Here is a 21,898-nt window from a genome sequence, read left to right as displayed (position 1 = left end):
CAACATAATAATGTATTAAAACTCAACTTCTGTAGAAATGTTTGGATCCACTCACCTGCTTGATCTTGGATCGTTTGTTGAACTGTGGGTCTTCGTTGAGGTATCTGTCGGCGTTTTCTCCCCCCTCCCCCGTGTTTGACTTCCCCCCGATACGATTCATCGCCACTGCCAGACTGGTGTGGGCCTCAATAGAAATGCTGCCAAAACTCATTGCACCTGACCAAAAAACAAAATTAAAACAGCTGGTGGCATCTGATTAAAAACCGAAATTAAAACAGATGAAACCTTTGTTAGTATTGACACCTGACCAAAAACCCAGTTTTACAACTGAAAAGTGAAAAAATTCCAAGGGATGGCAAATTCAGAGGAAAATATATGCTTTAATTCAAGAGAGTTCATGTTTTTTTTCCCCCTTTGTACACAAATATTGATAATGATTTCAGCTTTTGACCCAAACCTAATCCCATATACTGTATATCATTTCTAGACCTTCATAACAATGATTCTATCTATGTCAGGCCATACATAAAATAACAGCTTCATCAAAGAACGCCTTTACCAGGAGACAAAACAAAGAGATGAATCACTGGGTCTACCTGTACAGAAGCGTTTGACGATTTCCTGAGCAGGTTCCACTTCCGATACGTCGATGGGTCCGTCCCGGCTGGTAAAGTCCAGCTGTCCACGGAGAGAACATCTGACCGCGCTCCTCCACGCGGACTCCGAGAACTTCTGGTACGCCGTCTTACTGTTGTTTTTGGCTGCATCCTGTAATTAGTCAGAGAAATGTTGAATATCAATCCTAACCATGATGCCCCACCCTACAGCATACTGCAGTTAAAGAGTCAGATAAAATTCTCAACAAAAGTTAGCTCTAATTTCTCTCAAAATTATTATCCCCATCTGTTTCCCAAACAAAATTCATTATTTGACAATATCTTGAAAGTCCTTTGACAATCACATTTCCTTTTCAACTTTCTTTATTTAATTCATTCATTCATCACTCAGACAAAATTGAAAGCAATGTTAAACCTAACTCCAAAACCACTAAAACAGTACTAGACATCCATGAAAATATATCTGACTGTACGGTAGGTATCAAACAAAACTTGTACACCTGTAAGTTAGCCACACTGAGGGGATCATTCATTGTATACCTGTAAGTTAGCCACACTGAGGGGGTCATTCATTGTATACCTGTAAGTTAGCCACACTGAGGGGGTCATTCATTGTATACCTGTAAGTTAGCCACACTGAGGGGGTCATTCATTGTATACCTGTAAGTTAGCCACACTGAGGGGGTCATTCATTGTATACCTGTAAGTTAGCCACACTGAGGGGGTCATTCATTGTATACCTGTAAGTTAGCCACACTGACGGGTCATTCATTGTATACCTGTAAGTTAGCCACACTGAGGGGGTCATTCATTGTATACCTGTAAGTTAGCAACACTGACGGGTCATTCATTGTATACCTGTAAGTTAGCCACACTGAGGGGGTCATTCATTGTATACCTGTAAGTTAGCCACACTGAGGGGGTCATTCATTGTATACCTGTAAGTTAGCCACACTGATGGGTCATTCATTGTATACCTGTAAGTTAGCCACACTGAGGGGGTCATTCATTGTATACCTGTAAGTTAGCCACACTGAGGGGATCATTCATTGTATACCTGTAAGTTAGCCACACTGAGGGGATCATTCATTGTATACCTGTAAGTTAGCCACACTGAGGGGGTCATTCATTGTATACCTGTAAGTTAGCCACACTGAGGGGGTCATTCATTGTATACCTGTAAGTTAGCCACACTGAGGGGGTCATTCATTGTATACCTGTAAGTTAGCCACACTGAGGGGGTCATTCATTGTATACCTGTAAGTTAGCCACACTGAGGGGGTCATTCATTGTATACCTGTAAGTTAGCCACACTGAGGGGGTCATTCATTGTATACCTGTAAGTTAGCCACACTGAGGGGGTCATTCATTGTATACCTGTAAGTTAGCCACACTGAGGGGATCATTCATTGTATACCTGTAAGTTAGCCACACTGAGGGGATCATTCATTGTATACCTGTAAGTTAGCCACACTGAGGGGGTCATTCATATGCTGTTCCCCCCCGTCCCTCCAGTGGTACAGTCCGGGGTTCATCACAGTATACTGGTCCACGTCAGGCACGCTGTACGCCAGGCTGTGACGATTCATCACCTGAAACCGACGCAACAAAGTCAGTGGCGTAAGAACAAGTTCAAGTTTATATCATAATAATAACAATAGGCTGAACAACTACAACTGGTACAATTTAATATACCATATATGTACAGTAGATGCATCCTGTTTTCATTCAATAGTTTAATTTATTGACAAAACTTTCTAGGTCAATGCATAACAACCATGGTACAAATCTCAATAGATATTCCTTAGTGCACACATCCAAATGACTGTTTTTATTTACCTCTGTGGCGAGTTCTTTGAATGTGACCCCACCAATCCTGGAGGCCGTTCCTCTAAAGCACATGTCAACCACCTCGTCATGGAGTCCCAGAGCCTCAAAGATCTGTGCCCCCTGTATGCAGAAAATTACAAAGCAATCAAAGGACTGAAAATACTGGGGGCAATTGTCTATACTAAGGAGAACTGATAGAATCACATATGTACTCTTAGATGGGTGACATTACTAGAAGACTCATCATTGAACTTTCTACCTATGCACTGTCAGCTTATCAATTTCAACAAATAATCCTGCATACTGTATACAGGGAAATTTTTTGCCCCTGATCTATTTTGGACCCTTTAGCCCTACCTTCATTTGGACAAATTTAAAACTGGGCAAATTCAAAGAATACAGTATAATTATTTAAAGAAATCTATGACTGGGGGAATTTAAAACTGTGCAAAATTAGCTGCTAATGTGAAAATGCGGAAATAACACGGGGTGAAAATAACCCTGTATACAGTATAATGTACCTTAATTTTTAAATAAAATAAATCATCTTAAAGTTTCTTAATACGTTGACCTCATGACCTACCTTGTAACTGTGGAGAGTGGATATTCCCATTTTGGCCATGACCTTGGAGATTCCGCGGGCACAGGCGGCCTGGTAGCTGTCAAACACCTCATCATCAGAGAGCGGGGGGTTCAGTAGACCATGACCTCTCAGACGAGCGACTGTCTCGTACACAAGGTAAGGACAAATGGCATCCACACCATAGCCCAGCAGTGTACACAGGTGATGGACCTCTCTATAAAGAATAAAATATCAAGGTGGCATTTCCTCAAGATTTAAGGTGGCATGTCCTCAAGAATTAAGGTGGCATGTCCTCAAGATTTAAGGTGGCATGTCCTCAAGAATTAAGGTGGCATGTCCTCAAGATTTAACAACATTTTTATATAGCCATTTCTTATCTTTTTGTTAACCCTTTCAACACTGTAGACCGATACATCGGTCTGATAAAATTTTGTCTTGGAACACGGTAGACCGATACATCGGTCTCAGACACTAAACTGAAAGTAAAACGTTTATTCTTAGAAATAGAAAGTGTTCTCTGCGCAAAATCTTTTGCTATGAATTATGGGTAGAATGATGTAAACATCCGTTAACAAATATGGCGGACCACATGGCGAAAACCACGAAAAAATAAGGAAAATTAGATGATTAGTAAAGAAAACGAAGAAGAAAGCAAAATGGTGGTAAACAACGAAATGTCCGATCTTTCTAGCGATGAAATATTTAATAAAATCAGGGAATTAGACATTATAGATGTTTCTAGACAACAAAAATATGAGTTATTAACAATGTTGTGAAATCTTGTCGGAGAAAGTTGACTTGGAATCGGAATATCAAGGCTCCTAAACAGAGGATGTTTTCCACGCGCCAGACTTCTTCCAATGTCCTGAAACACCCCGTTTTATTTATTAATAATTATGGACTTACTTTTAAATAAATTCTGACATATTGCATATCATTTTATTCGGAAATAATTTCTCTTTTGAACGATGGTAAGAACATAATTGATTTTGAAACTTCATAGCAGCAAATTTATTAAATTATTGCATAAGATCCGTTATAAAATGTAATTATGAATTTTATTAGTGTTTTTGACTTGATAAATAATTTTGTATATATATAAAACTTATGTCATTACAAAGAGAAATGCCTCACCTTTCTAATGATGTGTCATTTATTAATTAAAAATATTCAAAGAAATAAAGAAGTTAAAGTATTTTTTGTGACGGAAGGTGAAATGTTTAGTGATGCCCCAAGTTACTCAGTGTACCAGGGGTTGGTTGATAAAAGTTACTCAGTGTTGAAAGAGTTAAGAAAAGAAATAAAATAATTAGGAAAACAAATAACAAGTCCAGAACTATAAATGAGCAACAACTCAAGAATCAAATGAAAACAATATCTCTCTTTTGGAGAGTGTTACAAAATTGGAATTTAAATTAACCCTTACCTGGCCTCCCCTGTCTCCATGACAATGCCGACCTTGAGTCGTAGTTTCTGCTCGATCAGGTGATGGTGAACTGCTCCCCCTGCCAGTAGGGACCTGAAAGAATGAAACAACTCAACATCTGGAAAGCTAAATATTAACTTATTATTTACAAATATTTATATAAAATCTTTCTTTCTTTTAAGTTTCTACAATGCACATAAAATCAAAATTGCCAATATTTTCATATCAACTTAGAATGAATTTTCTTCCCTTTTAGGTCTTGATACTTATTGAATGAGATTATTTTTGGAGATTGTTTAATAGTCAGATAGTATAGTGTCTTTATACTTCTGTATTGGAACGGTGTTGGAGCCTGTTTTCCGGTCAGACAGCACGATCAGTTTTTACTTACGGTATTAAACCAAAATAAATTTACATGTGCATTCTTACGAAGTGTTGGTGATCTGTTTGTTCTAATAAAGTTTACTACTTTTTCCAGACCCTATTGAATACCACGTGGTATCCACTTTTTACTTTTAACGGTATTGGTACGGTGTTTTAATTTTGTTTTGTACTTACGGTATTGGTACGGTGTCTTTATACTTACGGTATTGGTACGGTGTCTTTATACTTACGGTATTGGTACGGTGTCAGAGCCTGTTTTCCGATCAGACAGGATGATCAGTTTGTATCCTTGTGTAACGGCCTCAGCTGCCTGCTGACAAACGCTCTGTAGAGCCGGAACAAGCCCATCTCCTCCCTTCTCCAGTGGAAATACAATGTCAATCACTTTACTCTGAAATACAATGTCAATCACTTTACTTTGAAATACAATGTCAATCACTTTACTTTGAAATACAATGTCAATCACTTTACTTTGAAATACAATGTCAATCACTTTACTTTGAAATACGTAAACAAACAGATATAAAGCATTCCCTGTTTAAGTGTCAAAAAAAACAATTAAGGTTCACTGACCCTCTGACAAGAGAGATAACTCTACTGAAACTAGAAAACTGACCAGTCAGCAAGGGCCCCGCCATGGGGTAGAATTATAAGGGTGCAGCTTACGGAATGATTAAAAAATGTACGAAGAATAAGCAACAGCAACTGTATTCAAAATTTTAAGATAATTCACTTTACTTTGAAATACATTGAATGTATATTTACAATCACTTTAAAATGCTTTGAATATACAGCAGTCAATCACTTTACTAAATTTTCTGAAATACCCAAGGGATGTAATCACTTCATTTTCTTCTCAAGTTACAATAAGAACTTTTTCAGTATTAATGATAGAATGGGGTTTTTATACAACTACCTTAAAAATTAATAATATTCTTGAATTAACATAGAGTAAAAAAAAGTATAAAAAAAAAACTTCTTTAATTTATTTCTTGTTTTTAGAATTCAATGAAATCATAACTATTTAACAAAAATAAATTATAAAAATTCATATTTAAATCCACATTTCAGAGTGTTTATAGCGTTCCAAATTGACTTAACTTCAAAACAAGCTTCATTTGCGGTAATTCATCTCAATGTGACAGATAAAGATAATGCTCTGGATTTTCTTCAGGAGGAAAGCTAATTAATCCCAAGGGACTCATAGCAGCATTCAGGGGAACATCTTCAGCAGTTATCTCTCTTTGCCAATGCATTCTTATATAAAGTAAAGGAATCTCCCACCACCCCAGCTCCAAACCAGAAGACATAGAGAACCAAACTTAGCATCAAAATATGTATTTCTGCCTACTGAACTACCATACCAAATTTGAACTTGATTGGGCAACCATAAAAAAAGTTATTAGAAAAAAACAGAAAATTTGTGGACGGAAGAGTGACAGACGGACAGACAGAGTCACCCGCAAATCCTTGCGGGGCCCTAATTAAGGAATCGTTCTATTAAAGAGATCAGTCAGTGACAGTATAGGTGTGCCATGGCCTTGACCTTTGACCTACCCTCCATCCTCTGTGATTAACTGTATAACACCTGGAGGTCAGTCAGTGACAGTATGATTTATTCTAACTTTGACATTTGACCTACCCTCCATCCTCTGTGAGTGAGGACCTTTATCACCTGGAGGTCAGTCAGTGATACCATGTTTGTTCTAACCTTGACCCTTGACCTACCTTCCATCCTCTGTGATTGACGGCCTTTAACACCTGGAGGTCAGTCAGTGATAGTATGGGTTGTTCCAGCCAGAGTCTCTGACACTGTTCTTCACTTGGTTCCAGGATGTTGGCCTCGGGTCCCACTGGGCATGCCTGAAAAATTGACCAATCAAATGTATGAATATGAGTTAATGAGTATACCTGTAAGATTTTTAAACATTATATGAATAAGGAAAACTAAACTATTAGCAAATAAATATGGCTTTCTAGACTTACCAATGACATGACAATCTTTTCCCTAAAGGGGTCAATGGGTGGGTTAGTGACCTGGGCAAATAGTTGTTTGAAGTAGTCGAAGATCAGAGGGTTAAACTTAGACAGGCAGGCCAGGGGGGCGTCATTACCCATAGAACCTAGGGCTTCCTTCCTACAAACAAACACGTTACTATAAATAGAACTTTCACATACTATCTCATTGACTTAATATAAATGTGGGAGCAAAATGACACAATCAAGTTGACACATACAGAAACACTCATTATTCAGCATTTCTTTTTCCTTTTTATTGATTTACTGTACACACAGATTATAAAGATGATCTCCCTTCATTTTTTAATACATTCTCTTTCATTTTACAATCTTAGAAAAAGATAAATGCACATCTGAAATCAATTTTCCCTATGATTTTCTTTCAGTGATTAAAAGGAAAGGAGGGGGGAGGGTCTTTCAATAAATCACTATGTCCTTTTTTCCCAAGGGCAGACTGTGTTAATTGATTTGTTAATACCATATAAGCAGAATTTAATCAAGGACAGCTAGGGTTTCAGATTGGCATCGGCCATCAGCCATTCACCAATAAAAATTCAAAATGTCAGGAAAAAATCAAATTTACCTACCAAAATGGTCTATAAGTTTAACACTGAACAGACATAATGGCCAATTAACTTCTATATGTAGAGGCTAGTCGTATAGTTTCCCCCAATTCAGATCCGATTGTTTTTTTTACTACTTTCTGCAACTGCAGATTCAATCAGCCAATGACATTTGGGTATTAGATCTTGACAAAAAATCCTCTTATTTTATTTCCAAATCCTAGTGCAAAGAGCATTAAAGTAGCGATGATTGACGCTTAAAACATTGAAGGAATCCATGCCATGTTGATACTTTTACCGTTATGATTGAATATGGGGTCGGACTAATATCAGGAAATGGACAACATTGCAAGGTTTTACTATACAAAGGAAAATATTTTTAGTCCAGGCAAATTGTAAACGTAATTATACATATAATCAGCAATATCATTCTAATTTCTGGGTAACTATTTTCAAAACTTGTAATCCCAAGAAATAAATACATGTACATGTAATGAAAGGTGGGACTGATATCAGTAATATAACCATTGAATGGAATTTTTTTTTTTTTTTAAATCCCATTCTTTTTCAATATTTTGATTTTATTTAAAAGAAAAGAAATACTATTTTCCACTTAATTAAAAGGAAAATTAATAAAATTTTTTTTGAATATTTTATGTTAATTAAATGATTTTTTTGTAAACATGTGAGAGAAATCTGAGTAAGTTTAGTCTCGTTCAACCAGACCCTCGGCTGTCTCCGATAAATCTCCGACCACCCAGAGGGTCTGGTAAAGAATCGCGTTAGCATTTGTAGCCGTCAGAGGGCACTATCTTGTTTTCATTTTGACGATCCTTTTTGAAAACAAATGTTATATGTGTTTCTTCTTCTGGGTTGTGACTTTATATTAATAAACTAATCTTTAATTTGGGACATCAAACGAGAAATTACAATATCGAAGGAATGTGTATTACGCAGGTAGGGCTACACTACTTTCACTTTTGCTTTCGTACAGAATATTTGCAAGACACAATAAAACACACTTACCTATAACTGGTGGGCATTACCGTAAATAATTCCTATCTAACAGCTTTAACTTTTAGACATATAACTTTTACATCTTTAAGTTATTTTTCTGCAGATTTATCATGTATAATTTATTTAAATCGTGCAGGTGTGTTCTTTTCAGCCATCAAAAACTTTACCAGAATTTCGGTAAGCCTCATTTTGGCGTTACAAACGATATTACGTATCTTTACCAGACCCTCAGGGTGGTCGGTGATTTACGGAGACAGCCGAGGCTCTGGTTGATCGAGACTAGAGTAAGTTTAACTTTTCTATTGGCCTATAATTTTAGGAAGTTTAGGACAGAATGGCCTGTATCTGATGTCCTATAGTTACTTATTTCAATCTGAAACCCTGCAGGATTTAATTTTGAAATTATGAGTGAAGGAGCTGAGAAAGCTAAAATTGAATGATGCTAAAATTTTATAATTGTTGCGTTTTAGTTGTAATAGCTTCTTTAGTGAGCATTTTAAAATTGTTAAATTTCCGCCACTCAAAAATTTCCAAACAAACAGTAAACTGGAACCTTTGGCTGGTTTCCTCACCTGTCTTTGACCATAGGTAAGACCAGCAGGTTAATGATCTCCAGTGTATACCCAAACAGGGAGATCCTGGGGTCCTTCTGTAGCCAGCTCTCATGGGTCGTCTCACGAAGCTCGTACGTGGGTGGGGCTAAGGACGCTGGGTCACATGACCTTCTCATCTCCTCCAGTGACATCGTCTGCAATGGGCAGAATAAAACTAGACAAAACAGCAGAGACATCAACAAATAAACCAAGACAAGGCTATTTCAACAAAGGTTAAAAACCATATTATGTTTCATTTTCCTTTAAAAAAAGGACTCATATCAATATTTGTTACTATTACAATCATAAATCATACTATGTGCATTTTCTTAGGAAAACAACTCGTATCAATCTGTTTAACAATTATTACTATTTTGCCGAATGTTTCCTTATTAACAGAAGGGGCTCCATCGCAAAAGATAATTTACTGGTTGACAACAATAGTGAAATACTGCTCTCCTTACTTGTAGATATCTTATTTCAACCAATAGTTTATATCTATTTAGAAGGAAGCAGCATTCTTGGTTTTTCAATTATCTAGTACTTTGTGTCAACATCAAGAAAATCTCAAGTTTGTGAACGTTGCTCTTTTCATATAACATCTTCTAATTTTAGTTCAAAAAATTAAGATCAAGTTTTTTAACATTCAAACAAATTTATACTAGAGTTTGCTATACTTGTTCCTGGAGCCACTTGGAGACGGGTCTGAGGGCGGCTAGGTGGTGCTTAATGACCTCATCTCTCTTAAAGGTCTGCTCCTCCGTGTCCACAAGTAACATACGGCCAGGCTTCAGTCGACCCTATATAAACCAACAAATCTTAATTACCTGGTTTAATCAACCAATTTGAAATTAAAATATCACAATAGTCATACAAAGTCTGGCTCTATTGTCGTGGCTAGATCACTCTATCACTGACCTTCTGAACGACATCTGCTGCAGGAATGTCAATCACGCCAACTTCACTCGCCATGTACATCACGTTGTCCTTGGTGACGTAAAATCGTGAAGGTCGCAGTCCGTTCCTGTCCAGAATAGCTCCCACATAACGACCATCACAGAAAGTCAACAGAGCTAAAAATAGAACATATGACCATTACAGAAGGTCAACAGGGCTAAAAATAGAACACATAACAACCGTCACAGGTCAACAGGGCTAAGAATAGAACACATAACAACCGTCACAGAAGGTCAACAGAGCTAAAAATAGAACACATAACAACCGTCACAGAAGTTCAACAGAGCTAAAAATAGAACACAAAAAACCTTCACAGAAGGTCAACAGGGCTAAAAATAGAACACATAACAACCGTTACAGAAGGTCAACAGGGCTAAAAATAGAACACATAACAACCGTCACAGAAGGTCAACAGGGCTGGAAATAAAGTAAAATATAGTGTTTAGGATGCCAAACATTTAATGACTGTCACGAAAAGCTTTCATGGCTAAAAATAAAGAATAATATAGTGAATAGGATGTAAAACTATCAATTTGAATGTAAAGGATGTTGAAAATATATGAGTCCACTCCCAAAGCGAGTCCCCTGCTGAGTGCTATATGGTTCGTTATTTACCTGGACCGTCCCAGGGTTCCATAGCGAAGGCGCTCCAGCGGTAGTATGCCTTCTTCTCAGCAGACATGTTTTTATCATTCTGCCAGGCCTCAGGAACCATTGTCATGACAGCCTACAGATAAACGGGGTTAGATGTTACTGTTCTTCTAGAATCACAACTCATAGCAGTGGGAATGGAACTTGTGACACAAGGCTCCACTCCTTAATCTGCAAATCTTGTACAAATAGTATATTCAAACATTACAAATATTAAAACATATCTTAAATATGATTTAACATATGATTAATAAGAAACTTCATGGAACAGCTAGGATTGTTCCTATTCATTTATCATTAACTAATAACATTTCAGTCTTTTTGATTTTTTAGTGATGAACTTCATTACAAATGTGTCTTCCATGACCATGTTCTTCATACACACAATTTCCTGTATTAAACATTTACTACAATCTTATTTCACTAAATCCCCCTGTATCTCAGGCAGTTCCCCCTGCCATACACCGAATCCTCCCTGCAGCTCCCATACACTGAATCCCCCCCCCCCCCCAGTGTACCTCAGGCAGCTCCTGCCCCCACCCTACACTAAATCCCCCTGCGTACCTCAGGCAGCTCCTATACACTGCATCCACCCTGTTTACCCCTCCCTCCCCCCCTCCCAACACTGAATCACCCCTTGCTTACCTCAGGCAGCTCCCGTCCGCCGGCCATACACAGGAACTCCAGTACATTGTCGACACAGCCAGAGTCTGACATCCCCTCCTCTACGACTGGATACAGCTTCTGAAGCTGGTCCCCATACACGTGGCTGTGCATCACCCCCTCACGCGCTCGCATCAGGTTCTTATTCCCCCGCAGAGTGTTAATCTCACCATTGTGAGCCAGCACCCTGAAATCAAGACGACGTCCTTTAAAATTTGTCTAGGTACTATATCATGTACAAAACAAACTTTGAATTTTGTGTCACATTGACACGCCTCTCAATACCCTTGTCAATCATTTTAAAGTGTAATTTTTTGACCTATGACCCTGACCTTTTGGGGTGTGACCTCTCCCAGCTGGGGAAGGTATTGGTGGAGAATCGGCTGTGTATAAGGGCGATGTGAGTCTCGTACTCCGGGTCAGAGAGGTCGGGAAAGTACCGCCAGATCTGGGCTGTGTTCAGCTGACCCTGAAATCACAAAACAAGAGTTATCTCTCATTATCTGACCCTGAAATCACAAAACAAGAGTTATCTCTCTCTTTCCAGGCTTGCAAATAAAATTTAAACCCTCAGGGGCCATTTGGGCCCCCAACTCAAAAGTTTTACTAGGGAGAAAACTTTGAAAAGGAAAGTGCATTTAAATGTGGAACCAAACAATGGTCTGGTTCTGGAAAAGGTCCGATGAAATTCTCAAGAGTTGGTCACCCATGGCCAAAATTACTTGCATTTGCAAATGGGCCAGTGGTTATTTGCAACCCTGCTTTGTTCGCAAAAAATATACAAAACATGCTTAAACATTACAATATTATAACTTACAAAGAGGTAATGGATTAGTCTACAGACAATGACAATTACATATCACTAAAAATTAAATGCAAGTTTTTAAGGACAAATCGCAAAGTTTTCATCTCGCTAAAATTTCCACTAATGCAGTATTCATTTGTAAGAGACCTACATAATTTTTAAATCAAAATCCTTATAAGGGTATATTGATTTGTCGGATGTATTATAAAATGTTAAAATTGCTATAAAGTGACGTGAACAAATGACTTTCCAAACATGAAGTTATTTTAAATGATTGCTTTAAATGAGAGAATCATTCATTTTTAAATCTTTTCCAGCAACTGGCTTCAGGAAAGGACATTGATCTCAAATTATCAAATAACAAAGGACTGACTGGTCAAGGTTCAGTAAAATCTTCATGATATCATCTGTTTTAAAAGTTTGGAATTTTCTTTTTATCACTCAATTCCTTTGATAATTTGGGGGACAATCATTATTTATCAAAAGAGCTTGGGTCTACTCTTTTCACTTGAACTAAAAACAAGAGGCCCATGGGCCACATCGCTCACCTGAGAATCTTTTGTCATATTGTTCTTTACCAGATTTCCCCCTTGTAATACATATTGTGGCCCCGCCCTACCACCGGGGGTCATGAATTGAACAATTTAGAATCTACACTACCCCAGGGTGCTTCCACATCAGTTTCAGCTTTTCTGGCCCAGTGGTTCTTGAGAAGAAGATTTTCAAAGATTTTTCCTATATATTTCTATGTAAAACTTTGATTCCCCATTGTGGCCCCGTCCAACCCCCGGGGGTCATGATTTGAACAATTTAGAATCTACACTACCCCCAGGGTGCTTCCACATCAGTTTCAGCTTTTCTGGCCCAGTGGTTCTTGAGAAGAAGATTTTCAAAGATTTTTCCTATATATTTCTATGTAAAACATTGATGCCCCATTGTGGCCCTGCCCTACCCCTGGGGGTCATGATTTGAACAATTTAGAATCTACACTACCCCAGGGTCAGTTTCAGCTTTTCTGGCCCAGTGGTTCTTGAGAAGAAGATTTTCAAAGATTTTTCCAATATATTTCTATGTAAAACTTTGATTCCCCATTGTGGCCAGTCTATGCGAAAGTCACCGGACCGTCGGTTTTTACCGGTAAAATTTAGGTCGGGTCGGTAAAAAATTTCAGAATACAGGACCAAATGTCCGGTAAAAAATAAGGCCAAATAAATCTAAATTAAGAGGTACACATGGTCCAGTTCCCCACAAATATCATTTATTTGACCAATTTAGCAGTAATACCTGATTAATTTTTATGTATTACAACCCTGTCATGATCGTTTTTATTCTAACTCGAATTTCCTCTGTCAAGGGTTAGAGATCTTTAGATAGCTCATACGTAGATTTAGTTGGGAAAATATTTAGATAGCTCATTTGTAGATTCGGTTGGGAATTTTTTTCAAATGATCATTGAACTTGAGTAACCATAATGAGTTGTTTCAGGAAAAATAAATATGCATTGAAAGTGCATATTAGATGTAAGAAAATATTTGATACAGTGTATGTTGTATAAGTCAAATATGAAGGTAAAAATGCATGCAATTGTATAAATAGATACCTTTTACAAAGGAAAATTATAAATATAGTTAACTTGTCCATTTCACTCTGAATTTATTTAAGGGTTAAATTTCAGAGTGAGAATTAACCTCATCCCACCCACCCTCTCAATCTCAGTATCATAATGATGTATGGATTTAAAGGAAAAAAGTCGGTCTGGTAAGAAAGTGCTTGGTCTGGTAAAAAATTTATTTTTACCAGACATTTTGTCCTGTAAAAATTTTTAACTTTCGCGTAGACTGATTGTGGCCCCGCCCAACCCCCGGGGGTCATGATTTGAACAATTTAGAATCTACACTACCCCAGGGTGCTTCCACATCAGTTTCAGCTTTTCTGGCCCAGTGGTTCTTGAGAAGAAGATTTTCAAAGATTTTTCCTATATATTTCTATGTAAAACATTGATTCCCCATTGTGGCCCCCTCCAACCCCCGGGGGTCATGATTTGAACAATTTAGAATCTACACTACCTCCAGGGTGCTTCCAAATCAGTTTCAGCTTTTCTGGCCCAGTGGTTCTTGAGAAGAAGATTTTCAAAGATTTTTCCTATATATTTCTATGTAAAACATTGATGCCCCATTGTGGCCCTGCCCTACCCCTGGGGGTCATGATTTGAACAATTTAGAATCCTACCGGGGGTCATGAATTGAACAATTTAGAATCTACACTACCCCAGGGTGCTTCCACATCAGTTTCAGCTTTTCTGGCAAGTGGTTCTTGAGAAGAAGATTTTCAAAGATTTTTCCTATATATTTCTATGTAAAACTTTGATTCCCCATTGTGGCCCCACCCAACCCCCGGGGGTCATGATTTGAACAATTTAGAATCTACACTACCCCAGGGTGCTTCCACATCAGTTTCAGCTTTTCTGGCCCAGTGGTTCTTGAGAAGAAGATTTTCAAAGATTTTTCCTATATATTTCTATGTAAAACATTGATGCCCCATTGTGGCCCTGCCCTACCCCTGGGGGTCATGATTTGAACAATTTAAAATCTACACTACCCCAGGGTGCTTCCACATCAGTTTCAGCTTTTCTGGCCCAGTGGTTCTTGAGAAGAAGATTTTCAAAGATTTTTCCTATATATTTCTATGTAAAACTTTGATTCCCCATTGTGGCCCCGCCCAACCCCCGGGGGTCATGATTTGAACAATTTAGAATCTACACTATCCCAGGGTGCCTCCACATAAGTTTCAGCCTTATTGGCCCAGTGGTTCTTGAGAAGAAGATTTTTTAATGACCCCACCCTATTTTTGTCTTTTCTTGATTATATATAGAGGGGACTTTGCCCTTCATTTTAACAATTTAAATTCCCCTTCACCCAAGGATGCTTTGTACCAAGTTTGGTCAAAATTGGCCCAGTAGTTCTTGAGAAGAAGTCGAAAATGTGAAAAGTTTACAGACGGACGGACAGACAGACAGCTAGACAGACGGACGGACGACGGACAAAATGTGATCAGAAAAGCTCACTTAAGCCTTCAGCTCAGGTGAGCTAAAAATTATTCAAATAGGGTCATTGAGGATTTCATTTATATCAAAGGAATGCAGTTCGATTTTATGAATGTACTTTAATCAGTTTCCACATTGAACAATGTTTAAAACATAGGTTCAGCTGTAACACACTGCCCTGGCATTCATTACAGTGTTTTCTCTTTTTATTGTTAAACAAGTTCTTGTAATCTCTGGGTTCTGTCTGTCACGTAATGCACAGATTACGTAATTTAGCAATTCCCATATTTACCAATTTCATGACTTTTTTCTATTCAGCAAACATTTATTTTGTCACTCTCCTAATGAGAACTCACGTACACCGTGTGAAATAAATGACTTTGAAAGAAAACCCTGCCCTTCGACATTGCTCAGCAACAAGGAAAAAATTCTTTACATAGATTAAAAATTTTCCTTTGATCACAGACCCCTGTTAATAAAGTGTGTTTGCAATGTGTATTCACTGACTTGATGTACTTTTTGCAACCTACTGAAATGCATGAGTCACCACTATAGATTTTGTTCACAGTCAACTGGGGGCAAGTGATGGAAAAATTCTGAATTAATGAAGTCAATAAATTGAAACCTTTGCAGAATTTTTCAACTATACAATCACTGTGTATGGCATCAAATCAATTTTCTTTCCATTCATTTAACATATTTTCAACATTTTACAGTAGGGGGTTTAATTCTTTTTTAAAAAGAATTGCTGATGAGTGATGATCACATTTTATAAGAGCTTTAAAAATGTGCTAGGTTAATTAAACTATCAAATTGATCTGTCAACTAACTTTCTGCACCTTTAGTTTGTGAATGATTATATATAAGTGGAAATTTTAGCTAGACGCAAATTTAGCAATTTGTACTTAAAATTGGGTATTTTATTTTTAGCAAGATGTAATATTAGCGATTTTGAAATGCTTACTTAAGAAACTATTACAACTAAAAACACACAATTATTTTTTAGCGATATTTAATTTTAGCGATCTCGGCACCCTTGCTATAAATAATGCCTAAATTAAATCCTCGCTAAAAATTCTGCTTGTTCGGTAAGTGATCCTGAAAATTAAAGAAAATTTTTAATCCTTGAATGTATTTATGCATAAATGGCTTCAGCTGATATGCAAAATCCAGATGTCATTTAAGCCTAGCTGGCATACCCAACAAACTAAACAGTACTACTTATTAATTCAAACATGTTTCCTGCCAATACATGCATTGAACTCCTTTTTCTAGCACAGGTGCTTTGTTTTATTATCATTGAAAATCAATCTTAATATTGTAACAGCATATGACCTACATACAGCAAACAAAATGGTGCACAAGTACTAACAGGGAATAAAGGATTATAAAGGACTAGAGCTTTTTTGATCCTTTTTGGTCCTCTACCCTTTCAATTGAGAATTATTAATTGAAAAAGTGAAAGTGGCAAAACTTGAAAGATACTGATGTCATATCTAATTTAAATGTGGAATAAAGAGTTACATTGAAGGTTTATTCTCTTTAAAAATTTTACATCTTTATCAATCATCCAAATCTGTTATTTAATATAAAGAGAGCATAAAAATTCAGTCTGCATATCATATGAATTTTACCAGAATTTTGAGAAAGTGAGTTTTAAAATTTTGGATAGGGTGCCTCTACAAGACCTGGATACCAGGCTTATTAAGCCCTGATGGCCCTCAACCATATTGTTTTATTCAAGTCATGCAATAAGTGTTAACTAGTTCAATTTACCAAATTCTGTTTTTGCCTCTCTCACTCTCTCAGAAAATTTTAACAATTTTTTTCTTGTTTCCATGCATTTCCCTTTAAAACAAGTAAAAAGTACAATAACATATTATAGAATAATTGTGAAAATTTCAAATTGAAACAATTTTGTATGTGAGGTGATCTCCTATAAATACATGCAGGTAAAGTCATCAAGTCCAGCAAAACTCGTATAGTACGAACACTGATATTGCAAATTCACAGATATAGCGCAGTTATCTGGGATCCCTAGCAATATAAAAATTAAACGAATTCCTATAGGGATATAACAAATTACAGATATAGCAAAGTAATTACATAGGTGCTAGTGACTTCCATATAACTGAGATTTACTGTATAGATGTGAAAATGAGAGACTGATACAGACCTTGTATACAATGGTTTCTGTAGACAGAGTACAGATGTAAAAGCGTAGATTCTGCTTAGGGATGTGATGAGAACTGAATTTTCTCAACAGGTAGACCTAGAAACCAGAAAATGTCAAATAAAATCAGTTTTTTCATCTCTGAATTAAAAAATAATGAAGTGTTACTTTCACTATAATTATTTCTCTTACATACATTACGGTTTTTCTTGAAGAAACTAGATACTGAAATAACACTCTCTTATGATGACATTTAATGTATTACTATTTAATTTATGGCTCTATAATCTTTTATATCAGTTTTATTAAAATAAAATTATTATTTTATTTACCAATAAAATTAAATACTGTAAGGTTTCTCTTATTATGATCTTTGTTGATTATTTACAAGTTCTTTATTGTAATAACCAGGGGTAGACAAATAGAATTTTTCAGTACTTGCCCTCGGACAGGTTACTATCGTAAAACTACTTGTCCTACCAAAAAATATGCTTGTCCCACCGTTTTCTTATACATGAAGAGCTGCATCAAATGTGCTCTTAATGGTAATAACTGTCTTTAGTTTTTGAAATACTGTTTAAGGTTTCTCTTATTATGATCTTTGTTGATTATTTACAAGTTCTTTATTGTAATAACTGTCTTATTGTACTACTGTTTATTCAAATATTTCTCTTATTATGATCTTTGTTGATTATTCACAAGTTCTTTATTGTAATAACTGTCTTATTGTAATACTGTTTATTTTAATATTTCTCTTATTATGATCTTTGTTGATTATTCACAAGTCTCGTGTTCAAAGGCAAAAGAAAAGGTACTTGGATTATGGCAATTAATAAAACTATATTCCAAATCGTAATTCCTACAGATATTTTTCTTACCTCGCGTTGAAATTGCTCTTTGTCACCATTTCCTGTCACAAAGACCTATAAATAAAAAGAGCCTCATTATCAATCCATTCCCAGAGAACCAGACAAAGACTATAGAGCAATACAGAGGAGCTACATGATCGTTATACATCACGCACAAAATACAAACTGTAACTTTCAGACTCATGTAAGTTAACATTCATTAAATAAAATCACAAAACAGTTTAATTTACATGTTTATAAAAATTCCAAAACCAAATTTACAATTGATTATAAGAGTCAGTTATACATGTCAAATAAAAATCTGACAAAGTTTAGTACGTACAACACATCTCTTATTTACATTATTAAGTTACTATGAAAGACATCACAATTACAGATATCTGTGTATCATGAAATTAAATATTCTGCATTAGAGATATATACCACAATACCTCACTGACCTTTCTACCTTCCTACTTACAATACAAACTAAAACTTAGCAAGCTGCCTATAATTCACAGAATTATTTATCGATCAAAATACATTCGATCTCTTTATTTTTATAAATCTAAAATAAAATATTTTGTAAAGAATATTTCTAAGAATTCTTTTAATTAATTTGTTTCTTTGATATATAGATCATTTCCTGCCCCCCTCCAACTTGCCCTCATTTTAGACTAGTCTAGTCTAGTCTAATCTTAAGCATGTTTAATCATCCAGAAAGTCAGAAATTGTTTTCAGAAATGTACCTCTTTTTTCTCAATTTTTCCATGCAGTTTTAACCATTACGAGAAAACATATGGCAAATGAAGTAATTACAAGTTACTTTATAATTTGAAGAAAACAAACTCCATTAAAAACCCTAGCATTTTTTTCATTCAAAAGAGTGCTTTATAATAATACCATGATGTCATTTCCTGTCAGTGTTGCATTGTGGTATACACTCTTAAGAACAATAAGAACAGATGCTGCACCAACCAACCTAGCTGGCGACCGATCGAATTGAAGCCGGTCTAGGGCTCAATTCTCGGGCCCGCTATCAACCCTGCCGACCTCATCAAGGGAGACAACCCTGGAAAAACAGGATATGTGAACCAGCCATTGCGAGAGCTGGCCCCACACATTGACATATTTTGTCCTTGTAACTTAAGAATTACCTGGGCAGAAAACCATTTTGAATGAGGCATTATGGGAACAATATTTCTTTGGCCTAGAATATAAACATTGGTTAAAGCATGTCATGAACTTTGCCGCAGTATTAACTACTATACGGCACATTTTTCTATTCAATTGTGGGATATAAAGTAATTAAAAAGCAAAAACAATGTGTAACATTTTCACGTGATAAACTAAACAAAGTGGATTTCTCAGATGTGTATGAAGCTATTACTTTGTACAATATAAAATCAATGGGTAGCTTATTTTCTGTGATCAAATTCATGCTAGCTACATGTATGTTTTGTAAAGGAAATAGGAAATTCTGACTAAATGAAGCAGTAATGTTTTTTTGCAGCATAGACCTACACACAGAGACATTCTCATTATGTCATTATACATTTAATTACACATTTTTACATTATGACTTGTTTTTTTTTCTGTAAGAGCCCAGCTAATCTTAGCCATCACTACAGTAGTCATGGATCATGTACTTAATTCTAGGAGTCTGCATGTGAAGCTAGACATCTTCAGCTGATTCAGCAATACAGTAAAAAAAATCAAAGTACCGAAAGTACTGATCAAGGCAACATCTTCCCAACACTGTCACAGAAAAAGTACCTCCTCTCTCTGTGGTAATGAAATGTGATATGAATGTGATATTTTATCTCTAGGATATTGTATGAGTACAAATTTAACTAATTAAAAAACAAGTTTGTGTTCCAACGCGGTGAATATATTTAATACTGGAGTTTATGAATAACTAGACAAGATCAAAGTGAACTTAAAAACCAAGTTTGTTAAAAAACAAAGTTTCCATTAATATGTGTTGCATTAATCAACACAGTAGACAAAAAGGCTGAGTCTTTTAGATCAGATGAAGCCTTATCATATCTGTGACAAAGTTATCCTTAAATCTTGGTATCATTTTTATAACAGAAGATGGTGCAGTACAGAGTCAGAATGAGCCATGTCAACACTGTAGAAAAGAGAAAAGCTGGAGCTCTTGAAAGCAAATGTAACCTTTACATGGACCAATCAAATTTGACTTCCTTTGGAGGACATCTTGTTGTGTACAGGTCTATGCCGTTATTTAACTTCCATAACTGATCTCAATGCCTAACAAAATCGGAGAAAACAGATGTTTTTGTTGATTTATAATGCAATCAAATATAAAACTGATAGATGTTAGCCCCTCCCCCTGGAACCAATAGATTTACCTGTATGATGGCTGGTTCTGTTGTCATGGCAACCCGTCCAATTTGAGTGCTGTCTACAGGTACGTTCCTCCAGGCTAGTACCTGCAGAAAACATAAATCCGAGGTCAATTCTGTGTTGACTTTGAGTTTATATTATAAATGTGTGTACCTTTGATTTGTAAACTTTGTTTTCCGGAATTGATTTCCACATTTGCCAGTTAGATTTCACTTGCCATTGAATTTACTAGAGAAATGGAGAATGGTAAAAATTTCTGTTTACCATTTCCGTCATTTTCTAAACCACAGCTTTCAGGCAACATAATATCACTCAAGTGTTTGAAATCTTGACCTGTTTTAGTAATTAAAAAGCCTCAAACTCATAACAATAACTGCTTAAATCCAAACAAACTGATATCCGATTTCCGTATTATCATAACTTCAAAGAGCCCTATTCAATTTTTTCGCCTTAAAATTTGAATGCTCTAGAGACCGAGATCCCGTATCGCAGTAGGTGCTGGCACAAAAAAGATCCCTCCCTGCTCAATGGCCCTGAGTGCCGAGTATATTAAGACAAAATTTGCAGCTCTCCACCTGCAAGTGGTGACGTCTCCATAATTTAAGAGTGAAAAATTCTTGTGGGGGACGTTAAACAATATTACGATCAATCAATCAAAATCCGTATGAAATATGGCAAATCATAAGAGTATACAGGTCTGATGTCGTAATGCCCTACCTTGAGTTGGAAGTCCTCTGCTATCTTTGTAAACATGACCTTGACCTCCTCAATCTGGTTTCTGTCCACAAATAACAGACCCGTGGCATATTTTCCGGGCTCTGGAAGGTCAAACCCCTGCTCTTCCCTACAAAAATAAAGATGACATACATGTATGTCTAGCCGAGTTCTGCCTTACATGCCAATAAAAGTCGGACAACTGTTTTTCCTACAATTTTTGTTCATTATTATGATCTATTTTTCAGCTTCAATGCAACTGATCTGAGTAGGAGATCACAAAATATTTTAAATTATTTTCCTGAATTAAATATACTTTGTATAAATATTATAAGCACATTACAAAATTTATAAGATTATTGTTTTTTCTGGTACACATATCATATATATTATGCGAAAATATACACAAAATGAAAATTTTGATAGCGGACCATCTTGCATACTGTAAATCACTTTTTATTCCTGAGAACTTTATTTTCACGTAATTATGTGAGACAATGAGGTCGCTAAAATTTCATTCTCACGTAAAATAGTATACCATAAGATTTTATTGAGAAGTAACAACAATTTGTGAAAATTATGTCTCGCTAATAAAGAGTAAATGACAATCTTGCGAAAATAAGGTGCAGGGATCACTTTGGG

The 21,898-nt window shown here is 36.2% G+C and overlaps 1 protein-coding gene across 3 annotated transcripts in view; it reads right to left on the bottom strand.

The window, feature by feature from the left end:
* LOC134269465 (uncharacterized) overlaps positions 1-21,898 on the bottom strand; it is a 51,974-nt gene that overhangs the window by 18,766 nt on the left and 11,310 nt on the right. For 2 of the 3 annotated variants that reach the window (XM_062751664.1, XM_062751663.1), the window contains exons 4-22: positions 21,260-21,386; positions 20,548-20,628; positions 18,203-18,247; positions 17,328-17,423; positions 11,636-11,772; positions 11,286-11,490; positions 10,605-10,716; positions 9,951-10,105; positions 9,710-9,832; positions 9,012-9,187; positions 6,827-6,977; positions 6,569-6,703; positions 5,071-5,231; positions 4,457-4,549; positions 3,031-3,244; positions 2,457-2,567; positions 2,075-2,209; positions 597-768; positions 56-216 (exon numbers count right to left, since the gene is read on the bottom strand). In XM_062751664.1, coding sequence (XP_062607648.1) covers positions 56-216; positions 597-768; positions 2,075-2,209; positions 2,457-2,567; positions 3,031-3,244; positions 4,457-4,549; positions 5,071-5,231; positions 6,569-6,703; positions 6,827-6,977; positions 9,012-9,187; positions 9,710-9,832; positions 9,951-10,105; positions 10,605-10,716; positions 11,286-11,490; positions 11,636-11,772; positions 17,328-17,423; positions 18,203-18,247; positions 20,548-20,628; positions 21,260-21,386 — 2,590 coding nt within the window. Of the gene's footprint in view, positions 1-55; positions 217-596; positions 769-2,074; positions 2,210-2,456; positions 2,568-3,030; positions 3,245-4,456; positions 4,550-5,070; positions 5,232-6,568; positions 6,704-6,826; positions 6,978-9,011; positions 9,188-9,709; positions 9,833-9,950; positions 10,106-10,604; positions 10,717-11,285; positions 11,491-11,635; positions 11,773-17,327; positions 17,424-18,202; positions 18,248-19,329; positions 19,383-20,547; positions 20,629-21,259; positions 21,387-21,898 lie in introns of those variants that run through there. The other variant, XM_062751665.1, reaches the window with a different exon arrangement.

Source organism: Saccostrea cucullata, unplaced genomic scaffold (genome assembly GCF_032062105.1).
Source record: "Saccostrea cucullata isolate Sc308-1 unplaced genomic scaffold, CSIRO_AGI_Scuc_v1 ctg1464, whole genome shotgun sequence".
Classification (NCBI taxonomy): domain Eukaryota; kingdom Metazoa; phylum Mollusca; class Bivalvia; order Ostreida; family Ostreidae; genus Saccostrea; species Saccostrea cuccullata.
This window is presented reverse-complemented; position numbering and strand designations above follow the sequence as displayed.